Here is a 20917-nt window from a genome sequence, read left to right on the forward strand (position 1 = left end):
TCATGCTGCCTACCATAAAACACACATGGAAACCTTACCTTCATGATCTTGGTCATGGCTGTCCACTGTACTCTGATCGCCTCTTCTGCTCACTTGTCAATTCTTCATTGTTCCACCTAAAATATAATGCCTCCAGAGTCAACATAATACTCCAGATATACTCTGAGGAGCACAGAATAGATCGGATCTCTTGATCTGGACATGCCTGCTTGAGGGCAGGGACTAGTGGAAGATGATTCTAGCAGGGGATCCAATCCAGAGATGCACCCATAAATTACCCCTAGTGACTATCAGTCCTATCAAGAAGCTAAGCAAAGTCTAGGACTCTTGGGACAGGAGGGGAGATTTTAATCCAGTTGGTAAGGAATATCCTGCACCTGTCTCATGTCTGACCCAACATGGGACAGGTCCAAAGAACCCAGGCTACTGTGTGTCATCCTGTGCCCCTGGGGTGACACAGATTGTCATTTAATTATTTCATCTACCCACAGACTTTTATTGACTATTACTGTGAATAGTCTGTGGTCCTAGGTATTAAGGTGATAAAATAATTTGGATCAGAGGTGCTTAACCTTTTTTGTGTCATGGACCCCTTTGACAGTCTGTTGAATTCTGTGGACCCGTTCACAGAATAATACTTTTAATGCATAAAATGGAATAATTACAAAGGAACTCAATTCTAATGAAATCATTATTGACATATTTTTTTTTAAGTTCATGAACCCAAGGTTAAGAACCCCTGGTTTAAATAAAACATCATCCCTTCTCTTGTACAGTTTACAATCCAATAGAGGGTTAAAGCAACAACAGATATGCTCTACTTTCATTATGTGAGATGTTCATTAGAGATGCAAAGAGTCATTTGAAGGTTTGTTAATGACTTGGGGGAGTTGGGCTTTAAAGAATGAGTAGGAATTCACCAGGTTAAGGAGAAAAAGAATATTCCAGGCTTAAAGAACAATGGAAGCAAGAGCCCAAAAGTATAATTTGTTCAGGCATCCAGCTTAATTTGAGACAGCATTCATGGAAGAGAATAATTTGAGGTTAAGGTGGAAATGTAGGTCAGCACTAGATTGTGAAGGTCTTGCATGACAGACAGAGTAAAAAGTAGGGAGCTATGAAGGCTTTTGGAAGAGAGGCATGATAGAACCAGATGGATACAGAAGGAGGATTAGACTGAAAGTGGTATGAGGGATGGACTGAAGACAAAAGATGATAAAGGTGGAAAGGCGTATTGGGAAACTACTTCAATAATACAGGTGGTTGGTAATAAAAACTTGTATTAGATGTTGGCCCAGGGATTGGAGAGAAGGGAATGGATGAAAGAGATGTTGTGAAGGTGGATACAGTTTGGTAACTGACTTGATATGAGCAGTGAAGAGAGTGTCCAAGGTAACCTGAAGGTTAAAACCATGGGAGACTGAAAGAATGGTGGCAATGGTGGCAACACAGGAAGAAGTAGTGAGTCAGAAGAAAAAGACTATGAAAAAGAGAACCAGCCTGATACCCAAGAGTGGTGAACTGAAGTCCAGGCAGGCTCCATATTATTTAAAACAGGTTGTGGTAAAAGGTGCTTCTAGGGCTCAGGACTTTTAGGGTGTAGGCTGCTGTATCCTCCTTTGGACTACTGTACATGGGGGTGTTACCAAGTCTTCTTCCCATCCTATATTCTCTAAATCACCCCATCTTTTGCACAGTTCCAAGAGAAGCACTTGGAGAGGTTTTGTAGAGGGATTTGGTCAAGGAGCTGGAAGCAGGTGAGTTCCCTGGTCTTTTGTTCAGAGCACACCCAAAACCAAGATGAATGAAGGTTGAAGGGGCTGTGGAATCAATAGACTATTTTATCATCTACTTAGAACTGTAGAGATGACAATTCAGGGATCTTTGCCCTTTCTTTTAAAGGTTTCTACCAAGGGATAAGTTCTCTTTTGCGTTCTCCCAGTCTCTTTTTCCCCTTCTGTGAAAGTTATCTGGAAAAGTGACAGCATTTTTGGTTGGTTTTGCTGAATTGCTTTTTCCCCTCCTTTTTTTTTTTTTTTTTTAAAAATTCTTTGGTACAAGAGATAGCCTACTAGGTAGGGGAATGAGAAGATAGGTAGATAGATAGATAGACAGACAGACAGAGACAGATAGATTGATTCAGAAATGAAGATGTAGGAACAAAAGAGCAATATTCTTTGAATGTAACAACATTTTTAGATATATTGGAAGGGAGAAAAAGTCATTTGACTCTGTAATATGGACAGGAAAGATTTTTCTATTCCCTTTGCCATGACTTCTCACATATGAGAGATCATAGGGGTCAGATTAATGGGACACACTCAACCCCACACATTTATAAACAAACACACCCTATTTACACACACATACACTAATGTACACACACACACACACACACATACACTTGCACACAGTCATACTCCCTACACATATATACTCATGTACCTATACATTCTCTCTCTCTGTCTCTCTCATACACACACACATACACACATATACATACACACTCACATATTCACTCTCACATACACACACCCCAAGGTTGATGACAGGGCCCTTGAGAGGAGTCAGGGAAGAAAGGACTGACTGGTGACTTGGCTGCTGTGTATCCCTTACATTTGTTGGAGATAGGCCAGTACAACTGTCACTCAGAGGATCATAGATTCAGAGCTCAAGGGACCTTAGAGGCTAAGTAGGACAACCTTCTCATCTTATAGATAAAAATTCTGATGCACAGAGAAATCCAATGATTTGTTTAGAATCCCCCAGCTAGTTAGTGTCTCAGGTAGAATTTGAACCTGTTAACAGGAAATCACAACTTCATAAAACTTACGTGAAAAACTAGGTTTATTAAGTCCCCTTAACAAATCTAAGACTTCTGGCTCCAAATCCAATGCTTTTCCCACTCTATCATGTTCCCACACCACTTTAAGGAGTTGTGGAGGCATCATCTTCATAAAGTCAGTACTTATATACCCTCATATTAAAGCTTTATATGGCTCAATGCAAACCCTTTATTCAGCCAGTTTCAGTTCACTTCAATTTCATTTCCCAAGCATTTATTAAATGTCTACTCTATGTGTTCTGTTTGTCCTTCGTTCTCGAAGAGGATCATGACATGAGGGAATGATGACATGACTTGCAGTTGACTTGGATTTGAGGGAGGGAAGGCTATGCAAGGTCACCAGCCTCACTTTCTCCTCCAGAGCCATCTGGGTCCAGTGGCCTAATATTCATCAGAACTAGTGGAGATGGGCTAGGATACAATGAGAGATCCTGGCCATTTTAGGCTAAGGCGTTTTCAGATTCTCACTTTGAGTAAGGCCCATTCAATGAATAGGCCTCTTTAAGTAGTTACTCAAGGAATGACTGCTTTAGTTTAAAAAAAAAAAATCAAACTGGGAAGGGAAAACCCTCAGGGTTGCTGGCCAAGAGAAATCGATTATTATTTACTGTTTATATTCACTCTGTGGTAGGAAGGCAGTGACCTATTATTGTCCAATCTGTGAGCTCCAGAGTGAATTGGGTTTAAGGCTTGGTCTTTGAGAAAGAAATCTAGCCAGTAAACCCCAAGTTAATGAGGTAGCTTTCGGCCAATAGCAAAATGTACCTTCTTTTGGGCAAAGCACCCTCAGGTGAAGAGAGAGAAAGGGAGAGGGCCATCTCCAGTTGTCCTGATGAATATTTGGTCATTGGATCCAGATAGCTCAGGAGGAGAAAGTGAGGCTGGTAACCTTGCACAGCCCTCTCTCTCTCAAGTCCAAGTCAACTGCAAGTCATGTCATCATTCCCTGATTTCATGGTCCTTTTTGAGAATAAAGGACAAACACAACCTGTGAGTAGTCTCCTCCATCTCCCTCTCTGGCTACTGTATACCAGGCACTTTGAATATAAAAACAAGAATGAAAACTGACCAGGCCTTTAAGCTTATAGACACACCTGTGGGAAAACAACAGTATTCAGTTAAATAAATGCAAAATTTATACATTGGGGGCAACAGAGTGTGGATGAAGTGCTAATGGAGAGATTTGGAAAACTTGACTTTGAAGGTAATAGAGAGCCATTGGAGTTTATTGAGTAAAGGAGTGACATGATCAGATCTGTGCTTTAAGAAAAGCTTCACTTTGGCAGCTGAGCAACAAATGGATTGGAGGAGGAGAATTGAGGCAGGTAGATCAAATTAGAGGGGTATTGCCAGACAAGAGGTGATGAGAATGGAGTTGTGTGAAGGGAGAGAAAGGGACCTATCCAAGAGATGTTGGAAGGAAGACACAGCAAGATTTGACAGTAGTTTGAATATGTGAGGTAAATGAGAGTGAGAAGGTGAGGATGACACTGGTTAAGGCTGAGAACTTGGGTGACCAAGAGAGTGATGGTACCTTCAGCAGAATGTGGGGGGAAGAAGAACTTCCTGTGTGATAGCAAGAAGTATCCCTTATGAAGGTTAGCTCTGACAGCCATGTTGTGAGATTGACCCCAGCTTCATCTTCACCTCTGTTTTCTTCTAGGTCAGACTATGATGACTGGAGACCAGCTCTGGCCAGCTTGCTTCAACCTATTCCATTCCCCAAAGAGTAAGTCTGCCTGCCTTTCTTTTGTCCTTAGTGCCTGTGATAACATCTCAGACATCTGCTGAGTCCTTCCTGGTAAAGATAATTTATTTCATGAAGCCTAAGCAACCTGAGTGAGAGCTGCTGAACCATAATGAATATGGGCAGGAAACAGCATAGGATTATAGGATTTAGAGCTGAAAGCATCCATTTTATCCTCTTCATTGTACAGAGGAAGGAAGTGAGGCCCAGAGAGGTTTGGCCCTGGTCTTTGGATTGAAAGTATTAAGACAAACACAGTATTCCCCTCACCTGCCTCATCCTTTTTCCTTAACCATTAACAGAATCCCATATTACTTCTCTATTCATTGAGCCTTTCTGTCTCTCATGTTCCCCTTGTTTTCATGGCACATTTATCACCAGAAAGTCAGGAGACAAAGATCCTGGTGAAAAAGGGCCTAAACAAGAATGCTTTGTCTAAGTAAGCAGGACTAAAAGTGTCTAAATGACTCTGTTTTGATAGATTGGAGAAACTGTGCTTCTCTGGGAGGCCTGTGGCACTCCCTTGGGAACCGATTAACGAGCACGGTGTTTATGAAATGCTGCTCTCGGAGGGAGTACATTACAGCCTCTAATTGCCCAATTTACTGGCCTCTCCTGTCCCCAATGGCCCAATGCCTCGAGACCAGAGAAATCCAACTCCTGAGCACTGGCTGCCTGCTCTGTAACGCCATGGCGTCATCGTCGCAGTCGGCCATTCTCTCCACCTCTGGGGAGGAGCTGAACAGGCCGACCATGATGCAATTCACTTTTCAGAGCCATCCTTAATTGCTTTTCTGATGTACAGCGTTAATTAGCTGTGGCCTTGCCTTAATTGCAGAACAATTAATGAACACACCTGGGTCTCTGGGACAGGAAAAAAAACCCCACCAGGTAGCTCTACTCCTGTTTACAAGTGTGTGATTCTGGGGCCATTCTTATGATTGCTACAGTTCCTCTCCTTGCCTCTCACTCAGCATGTTCTTATTTGTTGGTACCTCGGAGGGCTGAAGTATTAGTATCTTCTTCAAAATTTTAAGATCAGAGATAAAGGGGGGACAGGGAATCCTTGTATGGCTTTTTCTCCAGAAGGATTATCTAGTAATTATACTTTTTGAAAGAGCCATTCAAAAACTAGTTTTCTTATGTTATTTTTTTTTGTGTGTTACAGAGCTCTTGCGCATGAGAAATTTACCAAGTGAGTGTTTCTATGATCCTTTTTTTGTGGGGGCGGGGGATACCCCCACTTTCAAGATCCTGTGTACCTCTCTGCTGTCCCAGACCCTACCCCACTGCAGCCCTTCCTCTTGCTTAAAGTTAGACATCATGAACAGGATCCTAGGTTTGGAATTTTCAAACTTTGTGAGTCCTTTCCTGAGAAGTACCCTGGTTCTCTTTCAGTCTAGGAATCTTTTGGGCTGGCCAGCTAGCTGGCTGTCCATGTCCTCGTTCTTCTTTCACAAATAGTCCCCTCTGTCCCCACCCACCTACTCTGCCCCTCCACATGAGTAGATAGGATGTCTTGGTGACCCAGTCCTTGATTTGTGTCTTTCAGGGAACTGAAGTATGTGATTCAGAGATTTGCTGAAGACCCACGCCAAGAGGTGAACCTTACCCTCTCTTCCCCTTAGTAAAATGCTGCCCTGTCACCCCATGCTGTCAGAGAGCCCTTTCTGTACTGATAGAGGGATGTCTGAATCTTTTGGGAGAGCCAGATCTGAAGCCCCTAAGGAGCTCTGCCAGCCAGCTTTTGTTCACAAAAGTGAACAGGCTGACAAGGCATTCTGCACATACACACACACACACACACACACACACACACACACACACACACAGATGGCTTGTTTGCAGAGGCTGCTGGCCTTGTGTATAAATACATGCCCCACCCTGTGTGTCTGAGGTTAGCCTATGATGTCAGTGTTTTACAGTAAACTGTAATGAACAGCAGCATTTTTTCCACTTGCTTGATGTTTTCTCCACTGGTTTTCTCTACTGGCGGAGACATTGGTTTAGAAACACACTTGTGCAGGCTCTCATGCTGAGCCAAGTACAGCCTTCATGTCTTCAAGTGTTTTACCTTCCTTTGCCAAAACTGGTGATAGAGTTTCCGTGAAGGCACCAGAAGAAAAAGCAAATCCTTGGAACCTGGGCTCAACTCCTGCCCTCACATGCTGAGACCAAATCAACCTAGTCCTGCCACTTGCTGAATTTTAATCTATATTGCCCTTCCACTCCTACTTTCAGTATGGTTGGTCAAAGGCAGGAGGTGTCCCTGGGTGTGGAGGAAGCCACATCTATCTGAAGGAATCTGTTGGGGAGAGACTTGCACCTCCAGTTCTAATTGGTCTCTGATTTCACTAGGTAAAATAGATGCAATTATATGTTGCAGTCCTGGCCCTGGGACCAAAGAGTATGTAGCCTCAGCCTTGCTGGTGGCACAGACCCCATAGCACCATGTAGCTATTTGGATATCTGGTACCTATGCTGCCATGTGTCTTTGCCAGAAAAATGGACACAAACCCTTCCTTCTTAAGGCTCTCTGCACTACTGGCCCCCAGGTTCCCCTGGGGAGGAATAGAAATAGTCTTCATGTGACTTCTCCATCTCCATCTTCCTTGGGACCACTTATGCTACAGTTGCTTTATATCTTTTCCTTCAAGCATCTCTGTTTTGCCTGACAGGTCCACTCCTGTTTGCTGAGTGTGCGGACTGGCAAAGATGGCTGGTTTCAGCTCTATAGTCCTGGAGGTGTGGCTTGTGATGATGATGGAGAACTTTTTGCCAGCATGGTATGCACTTTCAGTGTTGTGGGTTTATGTTTTCTCTTCCCTTTCCCTATTTCCCCTTCATTTTTGGCAGCTGAGATGAAAATGAATGGTTATCCAGAGCTTGATAGATCCTGTTTCCCTAACAAAATGGTCACCAGGAGTAGACTGCAATGTATTTATTGCATGCTAAGTATTGTCAAGAATGTACTTTATGTCTTTTATTTTTATATCACAATTGTTTGGGGGGTAGAAAGGAATCTTCCCCCAACTTCCAGATGGAACCTTTCTTAGGAACAAAGTAAAAACACCCAATACCATGACCGTATCTGTGCTCTCTCTGCCCTGATATTCCCTCTTTCTCTCCACAGTGAAGGAAGAGGTATGTCACCTTGTCTGTTCTTTTAAGACTGTCATTGGCTTTTCATTCAGAAGGTGGCTTCTCCTGAACTTTTCCAAATATTCAGTTTCTCTGTGTGATAGGGCTAGAGCCCAGGTATTTGAAGAAACATCAGTTTATGTATGTCATGGGATGGAGCTATAATAACTGTGAACTAGTCCACAGGCTGAACTTGCTTAAGACTTTCTCAGTTTCTGATATTTGGTTGTGCACCTCTTGGGTCTGAAAATGGTGTAGGGGGCAGGTTTTCTCTCTTTCTATGACTGGGCAGATTGGTATATGCCCAGATGCCCAGTGGTGGTAAGGATGTGGGAAGACATAAGAACATGGATAAACAGAAGCTGCAGACTTCCTCCACCCATTCTTTAATTTCTTGTTTTTAGCATTTCCCCTTGATTCCCATGAATACATATGCCTCATAGAGGAAGAATCTTAAAGTATTCATCTCCACATCAGTGTAGAATGTCCAATGATTAGGCAAAGACACCAGCAGTTTATAAGGTTTCTAACTAAATCTGGAAGTCCTTGCTGAGGATTCAAATCTGCAGTCATAGAGATATTATAGTAAGCCACTCTTGCATCCTCATCTCCTTGTAGTGAGTGTAGATCATGAGCCCATTTTGCCTTGAATGTGATATAAACCCAATGTTACTTCAGGGACAAAGGAAAGGTAAAAGCACATGCTCTACAAGTTCAAAGAAAGCAGTTGCCAGCATGTGATAATGGCTCCTGATTCCTCTCTGCCTTCCTGTTAGCTGCTTTTGAGCTGTCTCTTCCTCGTAGTATGTATCTATTGTTCAGTTCTTTTCCTGCTTGTTGAATTACTGATGTTCACACTCAACTGTGGTCAAGCACAGTCATATGCAGAGATACTCCCGGATCTAAAATGCAGTACCACTCTTTGGTCTCTCAGTGTTTGCATGCTAACATCTTTACAAGAGACATCAATTAGAAAAATCATACCCTAGCTTGAGGGCATAACAGCTATTTGCTTCTAAGAAGAAAAAAACCCAAACAAATAAAACCTGCTCCCTGGCCCTGGTCTGGCCCTTTAATTGCAGCCAACCATCTCCTACTGTGTGTGTTGTTACAGGGAGTGGACAGAAGAGTGTACATGGTTCGGGATGGCTTGTCATCACGGTTGGGAAATTGTTCAGGTGAATCCTGATTGTGAGATATCCGAGTTGATCTGGAGTTCAATGTGAGAGGTTGCAAGAATCACTAAAGAGATGTTGGATATCTTATCTGTTCTATTTCCTAAATATTTTGTTTATGCCCCCTGGGAGAGAACTTCAGAAAAAGAAGCTCATAAAGCAGCTGCCTCATCCAAACTAGACTCATTGTAAACCAGAGCTAGTGAGTCTCATGTATGCCTCAAATGGAAAGTAATTACCCATGGATATATTCTCATCAGGGGAACCTCATAGGCAGCAAGTTTTCTAGAGACATTAATGGTAATCTTTCATTTCTATAAGGCACCTTATAATATTTCAAAGTATTTTCATGGTGGTAATCACATTTGTCACACTTGAGCCTCAGTTGATGTCCTCAGGCTGAAGAAAGTTAGGCTTCCTGACTCTACAATTCTTCAGGAAAGGACAGAAATAATTCTTTCTGGGAAACTTTTTTTTTCTTCAGGACAGTGATACTCAGCTTGTTACTGCAGCTACAATTCACATCTTTCTAGGTTCCTAAACTGCCATTGTGAACCTCTTGACACTGGACTAGGGTCATCCTTGTTAGCATTTACCACAGAAAGTTATAATAAGGAGAGATACACTTTGGGAAATAATTTGGATTTGTGGGCTTATAGGAGTTTAGAATTCAGAACTGGCAGGGAAACTAAGACCCCAAGACAAGGCAAGGAAAGTGCCCAAAGTCACAAGTTCTGGTTATTTAGGAAGCATGGTTAGTTAGAATCAGTCTAGATTCCAGTTCTGGTCATCTGATTCCAAATCCTGGGATCTTTCCCAATGTGAGGCAACTCAGTTTCAGAGAAGAGAATATGTTTTCTATTCTCCAATAGGATCAAGTTCATTTACATCATCCTGGTCATTTATTGAGCACCTGTATTTACAGGCACCGTATGTCCTAATGTTTCAGGATAGCACCATTCACTAGTTATGGAAAAAAGTCTTTATTATATCCATATCCCTAGTTTAGAATTAGAGTCTACGTTTTCTATCAGTGTACTGTGTGTATGGTTCTGTGTTAGTTGCTGGGGGTGGGGGCAAGGAGAGAGAGAGAGAGAGAATGAATATTAATATGATCAGCACAGTCAAACCAAAGAGGAAGGACATGATCAGCAGAAAGCAACATCTGTGTAGAGAGGCATGTGCCAAGTGCTGAATCAGAGACACAGACAAGAAAGGTAGTAAGAGTTTTAAAGAGAGAGGGAGAGTTAGAGAAGGGAAGAGGAGGTAGGCTTTGAAGGCTGGGTTGGACTTAGATAAACAGAGAGAAGATAAGATTGCAAGTTAAGGAAGTGGCATGTTCAAAGGTGTGGAAGTAGTAATGTACATGGTGTTCGGGGATACCAGTTTGGCTAGAGGAGAAGGTTAGTCTAGGTGTATAGTGGAAAATGGGTTAGAAAGTTTAGGAGCCAGATGATAGAGGCTTTGAATGGCAAGAAGTTTGGGCTTTTTTCACAGAGTTCTTAAGGGTTTTTGATATACGCAAGGCATCATTTTAGGATGATGAGTCAATCTGGTAGTATATGTTGAGATGATATATTAGGCACTCTATGGGACAGAGAAGATCGAGACAGAAACTTTACCCTCAAAGAGTTTATAATCTTATCATGGAAGTAAGATTGAAACATACTGAGAGTAAGATGACATGAAAGGTAGCAGCTGAAAACATCAGGAGAACTAAGGCAGAATAGCATTCATTGGCAAATGAATTGCAAAGTTCCTGATGTGGGTCTAGACCTTTACAGACTTTTTATCCATATTCTCTCTTTGGATCCTCACAACACCCCTGGGAGAGAGGTAAGACAGGGGTTCTTGGACACAAGAATCACAATAGAGTTTAAAAAGAAAAAGAAATCATTTTAGGCTGTGGTGGTCAGGTTAGGCTGAAGGAAGAAGTGGGCTTTGAGTTGGTTCTTGACGATGAATTAGTAGGTGGAGATGAGGAAAGGATTCTACTATGCTTGAAGTAGAAAGGGGAAGGCATGGTAGAGGCTCAGTGCTAAAGTTAGGGAAGTATTGGGAGATAAGGTTTGAAAGGTGAGAGATAGTGAAGCATTGTCGATAGAGGTGTAGCCCTGAAGTAAGGAGTATGTGGAGTTTAAATCCTGTTTCTGATACATGCTGGCTGTCTGACTTTGGGCAGGTCTATTAACCTCTCAGTGTTCCAGCTGACAGGTGAGTTGCCAGTCTGTACTAGTGGAGTGAGTTTTCATGCTAGGAGTTTCTTCCACACCAATAAAATTGCAGGTCCAAAGTAAAATTAGACAAGTGGGGAGCAGGTGTTATGGTGTGATAAGATGTGCTTTAGCAGAATAGGTTGGAGAAGAAGCTGGAAGCCAGAAAAAATAGATAGGAGTCTCTTTCATTACTTCCAAGTAAATTGTTATGAGGACTGGGCCTAGGGCAGTAAGAATGATGGGGAGGGGACAGAGATGCCAGAGAGATTGCTAAGGAAGAGCCCAAGGAACTGAGGCAGGATGTTAAGAGGGAATAAGTCAGAGTGCCCAAGGTCCAAATACTACTTGTATCAATCACTGCCTGGGCAGGCTTGAACAAGTCAGTGTCCTCATCTATATCATGTGGAGGTTGAATTAGATGGCCTTTGACTTGCTTTTCAGTTCGAAATCTGTGATCCTAATAGATTTTGTTGTTCCCATGATCCTCTGCTCATTCTGACTATTCACTGACTTGGCTTCAGAAATGCAGACACTGACTTTCTTTAAGTGACCTTTCCCAGTGACCTCTGCCTCTGAAACACCCCCTGACTGGGAGATAGAGAGATGGTCATCAAGAGCCTGAAAAAAAGCCAAAACACCACTCAAGACAAGGGGCCACAGCGTCTGTGATCCTGTGAACTCAGTGACTCATTAGCTGCTGAGGCCAAGAGAAAGGGAGTCCTGAATGCGTTTTTAGGCAAAAGGGAAGGTACCAGTGAAGGGGGGGTAGGTGATTAAAAATCCAACAAGCGTATATTTAATGTGTCTACTATATGCCAGGCACTAGAAATACAAAGACAAAAGCAAACCAATCCCTGCCTTAAGCTTCTAACAAGGGATACTCTGTGTGTATGTGTGTGTGTGTGTGTGCATGTGCGTGTGTGTGTTTGTGTTTATTTATGGAAGTATATACAATGTGAGATGGATTGCTGCTGGTGCAGTCTCCCTGTGGAGAAGGGAAAGGATGGGAAAAACCTGGACTACTGCTGAAGCACCCTCACAGTTGTGTGCTCTGTGATGTGTTCCTGCTGCCTTTCCAGACATTTGGGCTCTGAGGAGGATTGTCAGGGAGCCAGGCTGCTCAAAGTGCCAAGACTGTTCCCCTTTTTCCCACTAGTCTCAACCTAAACCATACTCCCAGGCAGATAGGGTTCTGGGCCCCAGGAGATCCACTCTGGAGAACGGAGGGGAGTGGTTCTGGGGTGAGTAGGATAGAGAGAAGGGAGATTTGGGCACAATACTACCCAAGGCCAGCCAGCTCAATCAGAAATGGTCTTCCATGGCTCCACTAGCTTTGTCCCCTTCCCCTTTCTTATCAAAGCAAATAATTCACTCTCCTGTGCTTTTTGCAAGGCAGAGGAACTCTTTACCAGGAAACTAGCTCTGTTGGAAAACCAATTCATACACGACTACCCAGTAAACCGAGCCAAGCGGAATTTTGTCTATAATATATGAGCTGCCTCTTGGGTCCTTCTTGAAAGGAGCTTATTTTTAGAAGTTTCTGTGTACGTGCTCTGTCTTAAGTTGTTCATTCACTGTTAGATTAGCCAGATTTCTGAAGCTTGGAAATTTGTCTGTTTTCTCCCTTCATTTATTTCTCAACTTGAGCCATAATCTCCCTGTGAAGACGTCATTGCCTTCCCCATAGCAACGCCTGGTGGTCCCTCCACCAGAAGGTACCCAATGAGAGTAAGAAGCAACATGAACTGACACCCACTAGTCTGAGAGGATCCATTGGCATGCTGTACCCGAACCTTAATGATTACACAAATGTTGGAAGAAAATTATACAGCGACTAAGATCAAAATGGGCATTCTCTAGAGTAATATAGCGTGCTTTTGGCCATCTCAAAACTACTTTTTAAAGAAAAGGAAAGCATTTTGTATTGAAATGAGGGGCAGACAGATCTACAAGCCTTCTTTAGCCTCTCCAGTGACTCATCATTTCCTTTCCTACCCCATTTTCCAATCCATCTCTCTATATCTAATCTCCAAAGACAGCAGGAAGCATGGCCTGCTATGGGTCACGTTCTTTGGGGTGAATTCATAATGTCCCACTAGTAACCCTCTGTCCTTTGGACTCATGTGTGAAACCTCCAGGAAACATGCCTTCAGACTTTCCTAGGCAGGATTCAATACTGACTGACTGACAAGTATTTATAGATAATATGACCATTAGGTTTCCTCAGAGAAGACCATCCAGCCCCCAAGAGGCCCTTGGGAGGGAAGGGAAAATAGGCCTTCTCCATGGTGCTCACCCTAGGCCATGTGAATGTTGGGCTGTAGTCAACATGAGGGTTTCAGAGGTATCTGCCTGGTGCCATTAGTGCCCAAAGCCCAAAAACAATATCAGACAACAGGGCTAAAGCCCCTTGGTTGACCCAGAGGAAAATTCATATCCCCATCTCCATAGGAACACTGAAAAAGAAGTGATCCCTCTTTTGATCTGAAGTCAGAAGATTTGAGTTTGAACTTCAGCTCTAACACTCTGTGTGCCTCAGTTTTCTACTCTATAAAATGAATACATTGTACTAAATTATCTCTCAGGTCCCTTCTAGATCTAAATCTCGTGATTCTGTGACTGAATGTTTTTTTCTGGGGGGAATGATAGTGAGTGTGTGTGTGGCAGGGAGTAGAGAGTTATTTGAAAGTCTTGTTCTTGTTCAGTGGTCTCAGGGAACTGCCTGACAACCCTCCCAGAGGCCAGACATCCAGAAAATCATGTTTGCTATCCGCTCCAGGGTTGGGGAACCTGTGGCATCGTAGGTTCTTGGGTGAGGGCCTTTTGACTAAGTTCAGATTTTACAGAACAAATCCTTTTATTAAGGGAACTCGTCCCGTGAAGTTTAGATTCAGTCAAAGGGCCACACTTGAGGACCTAGAGAGCCATATGTGACCTAGAGGCTGCAGGTTCCCCACCCTGAGCTAAGTCAAAACAATCATGATCACACAGCCAAATACTTCTCAGGCATTGCCCCACTCAGAGGCTGCCCCTGCAGTGGTCTAGTTGTAGCAGCCTGTGGGTTTGCCTTTATCTCTAGGCATTCTGTGGTCTAAAGCTAGAACTTCTAAGTTTTACCTCAGTGTAGAGTGGCTGCACTGAGGTCTGCAGATGTGTGGGAGGCATTGTATGTCTCTGTATCCTCTGATACATTTGTGGGCCAATGGCTCTAACCTTGCTTTGTGGCCTTCTTCCTCTCACAGGTGCATATACTCATGGGATCCTGTTATAAGACGAAAAAGTTCCTTCTTTCACTGGCTGAAAACAAGCTGGGACCATGTATGCTTCTGGCTCTGAGGGGCAATCAGACCATGGTGGAGGTGAGTGTGTGTCTGGGCCTGGCTCAGCAATGCTGCTTGGACACTTTGTAGTGAGGCCCAAGGAGCAACCACAACAAGAAGGTTAGGGATGGGGGAAGGTGAGTGACATGGCCTGGGGACAACCTTAGCACTTTTGAGTGTATCCACATGTCCAGGGCTCTTTTCTCTCTCATCCCACTTCTTCATCCAGTTGGTGAATGGCCCAATATTTTAGATAAGGAAGCAAGGGACAGTCCACAGTGCTGGTGTCCTTACAGAGGGAGGGTGTGGACAAGATGACAGATGGTCATAGCAGAGTGAAGAGAGCACTGACCTTGAGGAAGGAGATCTAGGTTTAGGTGTTATTTCTGTTATTAATTATGTGACCTTCAGTGAGTCAGCTTATTTCTCTAAAGCTCAGTTTTTCCATCTGTCCAATGAGAAGACTGGGTTAGATGTTCTGGAAAGTCCTTTCCCATTCTAATGTTTTGGAATTCTAATTCTCCTCCTCCTCTCCTCCTTTTTATTTCTGTCTCTCCTATCCCCTCTTCTTTTGATCTTCCTGTCCTGGAAAGAGCTAGGGAGACACACTTTTCCCATTCATTCATCCTACTGATCTCAGATACAAATGACTCAGAAAGTCTTCCTTCCCTCTCTCTTCTTCCAATCTGAAAAAGAATAAAAAGGGGGCCGGGGGGGTAAGTACTTGTTGGAAGGTACCCAGTTTGCCAAACCCCATACTGCCCTGAGCTGTCTCTGGTTTTTACATACGTGTCATCACTTCCTTACACTGTGTGAGTCAGGGCCAAGAAGATAGTCAGATGCCTGGGTAGTATAGTCTCCAGTGTTTCCTATAGATCCTATTGGAAAGTGGGGCCTTCTTTCCAAAGGAAGTTTGAGAGGAAGACAGGAGACTGCAAGAACCAACTTATTCTACAAGGACTGGAAGGTCCAAGTGTGGGGTGAGGAAGCAGATGTCTAAAACATCTAAGTCAGCAAGATGATCTGAATAACATTTGTCCCCTCTCACCCCATAAGAGGGACATGTAACCTCAGCTCTTCTCTGTGCCATAGATAAGTGACCATCACAAAACTGGAATAGACCTCAGAGGTCTTCTGGTCTGAGAAAGGATTCTCCCTCTAATAGCCATCCAGTCTTCCTTTCGTGACAGAAACAACCTCTTGGGGCAGCCCATTCCATTGTGACAAGTTCTCCCTTATGCTGAATGCTGGTTTGTGCTAGGTGGATAGATAATCTGTGGCCAAACACTTTTAGGGGGCACAGGGACTTAATGAGTCTCTGGGTAGGGAAAGTAGATCAAAGTTCATCCACTGTATTCCCATCTCCTTCCCTTGTTGGCATCCTGAGACCTACTTGAAGCTCCAGAGAGATGTTCAGAAAAGAGGGAAAGGTTGGAAAATTTGAATAGAAAATCAAGGGAAAAGGGAGAGATGGGGCCTGGATCAAAACAGTTGGCTAATGAAAGTGAAAGGAGGAGACAGTGAAGGGGATTGAAGGGCAAGATAGATCGCCCGGATTTTCAGATCAAATACCTCTGACCTGACTGAAAGATTATCTCGCAGTGAAGAAGGGAGGAGGTCTAAGGCTTTTCCCCCAGGGTTGAGGTGCTGGCGTCTAGAGCCATGAAGTCTTATACTCCAGAGCCCCCAGGGACCAGGCTGCTTCCTCCGAAGGAGAGTAAAGAAACAATCCCTCCACTCTTCTTTCTGTCCATCTCCCTGTCAGATTCTCTGTCTGATGCTGGAATACAACATCATAGACAACAATGACACCCAACTGCAGATCATCTCCACCCTCGAAAGTACTGATGTGGGAAAGAAAATGTATGAGCAGCTCTGTGACAGGCAGCGGGAGCTGAAGGAGCTGGTAGGTCTTGACAAGAACTTGGCCTTGTAGGTGATCACCCAGCATTCTCGGGGTCTGTTACTAGAGATTGAAACAATACCCAGCCCCTTTCCACCTTGTAAAATACCTCCATAAAGGGCACATCACTCCATTGGCCATACACCTAACTACTCCCCTTTGAATCATCCCATTCATTTGACTGAGGATGCAGGCCTCAAACACTTGTTTAAGACTCCTTTCAGGACTTATGAGAAGAACTGACACAGGGTGGGCAGGGCAGGGATGAATTGTGAAAAGTGAGGATAAAGCCCAATAGATGTGAATTTCTTTTACAGCAAAGAAAAGGGGGCCCCACCAGGTTAACTCTGCCTTCCAAGTCCACAGTAAGTATCATTTTTTCCCCTGGGTTGGGCTGCTCTCTCTAAGAGTGTGGAACATGGCCTCATGGTAGTATGAGTGAGGTGGTTAGTGCCAAACTGAATGAATGATAAATGAGGAATAGTTGGCCATGGGTGATTTTTGCATGCCTTCTTCTAAGCTTTCCTGGGGATGATTTGCCAGAGATGGAACTGGGCCATTTCTTTTCTACTCATGAGGTCATTAGATAGCCTTATGAGATGTTTGGGGAAGGTGTTGTTACAGTGGAAATGCTAGCACGTTTATGTAGGGCTTTAAGGTTTGCAAAGTGCTTCATTGCATTTAGTTCTACATCCAGAGTCAGAGGACTCAACTTTGAATTCTGGTTCTGCTACTCCTAACTTGCATGAGCTTGGCCATGTCAGTTCCCCTCTGAAGGCCTCAGTTTCCCTGATTTATGAAATGCACTCCTCAGACCACCCTCTCTCAAGCAGCTGAGCCTGTGGCCCCCCTGTAGGTACACGCATCAGAAGATGAGCCATGATTCAGTTAACCATCCCATCCAGAATGAGGATTATGGGCTCTCTGTCTCACTACGGGGCTGGACTATCCACCCAAAGTTGGGAGTGTCTCATTGTACAAAGCTGAAGCCCCTTTTAATTCTAAAACTATGATTTTTGTAGGTTTTCTGGGTAACAGTCCTTACAGAACAGCTCTGGATGTCTGAGGGTCCAGTGTTCTGGCCTGTACTACCATATTCAAATGGAAGGGTCTCTTTGGAGGGCATGAGTCAGTGATTAAAGGTGTGAGGCAGCTCAAGGGAAGCTTTTGCCTCATCTCCTCCACCTGTTCTCTTCCCTTCTGTGCATACCACCCTCAACCCCTTACCTGCTTTCTGGAAGTAAGATCAGAATCAGGCCTTCCCTGGCCTACCTTTCCCAATTATTTCCTTCATTGATGGAGAAGGCATGGGCTTCTCAGGGTTCATCTTTGAGCACATGAAAATGCAGGGTGTGTAAGGGATAAAAGCTAGACCCTTTACTCTTGGCATTGGCAAAATGGTGCAAATGTAGTTCACTCTTTGGGGAGGCCTCAGAAAGGCAGACTCTGACTCAAGTCTAGAGATCGGTTTCCAGGAACCTATATTTCACCCCATAGATCTGAAGCCATCCAAAGTGCTAAGATCTTCCTATTGGCCCGAATATGTCTGTCTCCACCAACCATACATCTTTTTGACCCTATAGGATGCAGACCTGGCTCGCTTGTTGAGCTCTGGCTCCTTTGGAAACCTGGAGAACCTCAGCTTGGCCTTCACCAATGTGACGAGTGCCTGTGCCGAGCACCTCATCAAACTGCCTTCTCTCAAGCAGCTAAATCTGTGGTCCACTCAGGTATGAGCTTTGAAAGATGAACCATAACAGCCAGGCCGAGGGTTAGAGGCTCTGTCTTTCCCAGGGGGCTGGCCTGTCTGTCTCTTGTTGGTGCATGTGATGGTTGTCCCCATATGGGTCATTGTTCTAAGTCTGGATTGTATGATATCACTCTTGGAAGTTTTGACCTTGTATTTGGGTAATGTGCTTTCATTCTAGGAGTCCAGGCCAGTGTTCAGGTATAATTAGAGAATTGCTCTGGTTTCTCAAGCACTTATGTTTTTTGGTATATGGTGGGAATGGATTTTCATCACCATCTTCAGAGACCACTTCACCCCAACCCCCACTTGGAGAATCTTCTCCCTGCCCTTTTCTCAGATCACTGTCCTTCAGACCCCTGGTTGCACTTACCCTGCCCTTTTCCCTAGAGTCTTCTGTGGCCAATAATAGTATCCATATGAAACCAATGTCTGAAGGACCCTGGTGACCTGGTGAAGAAGGACGTGCATGAACTCGATTAGCTGGTGCTAGCTGTTAAAAGTTCACATCTCCCTTAGATTCATAGCCTCATAGGTTCCTTAGAGCTAGAAGGAAGGGACCCTAACTACAAAGTTAGTGAATTATCCAATCTCCCAGCTATTCCTATGATTACTTTGGTATTTTAAACAATATTTACTGTTTAAAATGTAGCATGGTGGGCTGAACTGATGGCTGGTAATGAATAATTAGCGGAAATTTATAGATGTGTTAGATAGCTTGATCAGCTGCAGGTCATACTAGATGGACTTCCAACTTTCAGATCTGGTGATTTACAGAATATCCTCAGTAGTAAGAAGGCTTTAACTCTCCTAAAAAGCCAGCCATTGCTTGGCATAGGTCCTCTTTTGATTTCTAGGGACCACATTTCCCAGTGTAAATATTACTCTTTCTCTGACTCCACATTCTCCAAGGTAAGAATGATTGTACTCATGATGATTTTAGCACAAATTCTTCCCCCCGCCCCCCAACCTTATAAAGAGAGGAAAAGCTAAAATACAAGTTCAGAACTCCATCCCCCTGGACTCCAAGGTTTGAATGGAGTATAGTGTGTTGGTGACAAGGGCATTGGCTCTATTAATTAATATTTGTGTGACCTTGGGCACGTCATTGTTTTCCCTCAGTTTCCTTGTCCATAAAATGAGAGGTCAGACTAGATCAGCTTTAAAGTTCAATACAACTTGAAATCCCATGATCCTGTAACTGGAGTGTTAACATACTTCCCCTGAACTCCACCTCCCAGTAGTGGGTGATTCTGTGTCCCATGATGCCTTGCTGAGTATCAGCAAGACACTGTTAGATCATCTTTCTACATGGCTTTGAATTTCATCTCTCAGGAAGCTTCCTAAGGGCTTCATAAGCCAGCACTTCTAAGACTTAGGAGTCTGGTGGCTGAGTTGGTCTTGTGTCCTCACAGTTTGGAGATGCTGGTCTGCGGCTCCTTTCAGAACACCTCACCATGTTGCAAGTGCTGAACTTGTGTGAGACGCCTGTCACCGATGCTGGGCTGCTGGCGCTGAGCTGTGAGTTTCCCCCAAGAAAGCCTGGGGATCCCTAAATTGGAGGTGGGTGGGAAGAGGGTCCAGCCCTTTTTGAAGGTGCCCAGCAGTGCTTAATTTCTGAAAAGTTTCTTGGGATAGTGGGAAACATTACTCTTTTGGAAGAATGAGTGGTACATGGCCTCTTGAGCTGAGATGCCCTATCTGGCATCTGAATTTCCTTCAGCTCAGATACCCGCTCATCCTACCTTCAGGAGTATCCCTGAGCAGCCATGACCAGCAGGGCTGCCCAAGTAAGGAGGGTACCCCAACACCTCTGTCCAGAGCCTGTGCTTTGAGTGGCCATGCAGGAGTGATGAGGAAGCATTTCTAGGTGAGATAAGCCACATTGAGACACTGGGAGATCAGAATGTATTGAGGATTAGCAGAAGGCCTGAACCAAATCATTTGATTCATTTCCCTCATTCAGTAAACATTCTAAGTCCCTCTTATTTCTACTTGGATTATTGTTCTGGGCACTACATTCTGTCCGCTTGCCTCACCTTTGGACCTGTCACACTCAAGGTCAGGAGGTGGTAGTGTGTGTGTCTGCTTCTGGCTCCCTTGTCTCTCACACATATCACTCTTTCTGCCTTCGTACAGCGATGAAGAGTCTCTGCAGCTTAAACATGAACAGCACCAAGCTCTCAGCCGATACCTACGAAGACCTGAAGGTATTTTAGTGTCATCGATCCTGGAACATCAGAGCTGGGTGCCTGGGGGATCTCAGAACACCAAGTACAGACAGCTGGGAGGAATTTTAGAGAGTGTAACCAAGAAAATCAAAGCTGGAGGCACTTTAAAACATAACGTAGAAAGTCAGACCTGCAAAAGATCTTGGAGCATAGAATCTCAGAACTGGAGAGAATCTTAGATTGTATGTATCAGCACTGGAATATCCTGAATATGGAATGTCCGCTGAGTCGGGCCTTACCACATAGAACCTAAGAACTAGACAGCCCCTTTGAGCTTAGAATGTTAGATCTGAAAGGACCTAAGAATGTCAGAACCAGAAGAGTTAAAACATATAGTGTGTAGAATACCAGAGTTAGGAAAGACTTTAGAGCTCAGAATGACAGAGTATAATGATAGCTGGCATTCGTGTAGTACTTTATCGTTTGCAGAGCTTTTTAAATGTATTATTTCATTTCTTGTTCTCAGAGGTCTAGGCAGGCCCCAGGTCTGACTTCACAGATAAGATCAAAACTTCCACTGACTCTAAGTCCACTTGTACCATTCCTCCTGGTTGCCCCTGTTAAATCCACATTCTTACTGTCCTGGGTGTCT

At 43.9% G+C, this 20917-nt stretch overlaps 1 protein-coding gene across 3 annotated transcripts in view; it reads left to right on the top strand.

The window, feature by feature from the left end:
* CMIP (c-Maf inducing protein) overlaps window positions 1-20917 on the top strand; it is a 268084-nt gene that overhangs the window by 244498 nt on the left and 2669 nt on the right. For all 3 annotated transcript variants that reach the window (XM_072634197.1, XM_072634196.1, XM_072634198.1), the window contains exons 11-20: window positions 4509-4574; window positions 5761-5787; window positions 6145-6193; window positions 7271-7378; window positions 14367-14483; window positions 16210-16350; window positions 16665-16712; window positions 17931-18077; window positions 19510-19615; window positions 20234-20304. In XM_072634197.1, the coding sequence (XP_072490298.1) occupies window positions 4509-4574; window positions 5761-5787; window positions 6145-6193; window positions 7271-7378; window positions 14367-14483; window positions 16210-16350; window positions 16665-16712; window positions 17931-18077; window positions 19510-19615; window positions 20234-20304 (880 nt within the window). The remainder of the gene's footprint in view (window positions 1-4508; window positions 4575-5760; window positions 5788-6144; window positions 6194-7270; window positions 7379-14366; window positions 14484-16209; window positions 16351-16664; window positions 16713-17930; window positions 18078-19509; window positions 19616-20233; window positions 20305-20917) is intronic.

The sequence above is a fragment of the Notamacropus eugenii genome, chromosome 1 (assembly GCF_028372415.1).
Source record: "Notamacropus eugenii isolate mMacEug1 chromosome 1, mMacEug1.pri_v2, whole genome shotgun sequence".
Lineage (NCBI taxonomy): Eukaryota > Metazoa > Chordata > Mammalia > Diprotodontia > Macropodidae > Notamacropus > Notamacropus eugenii.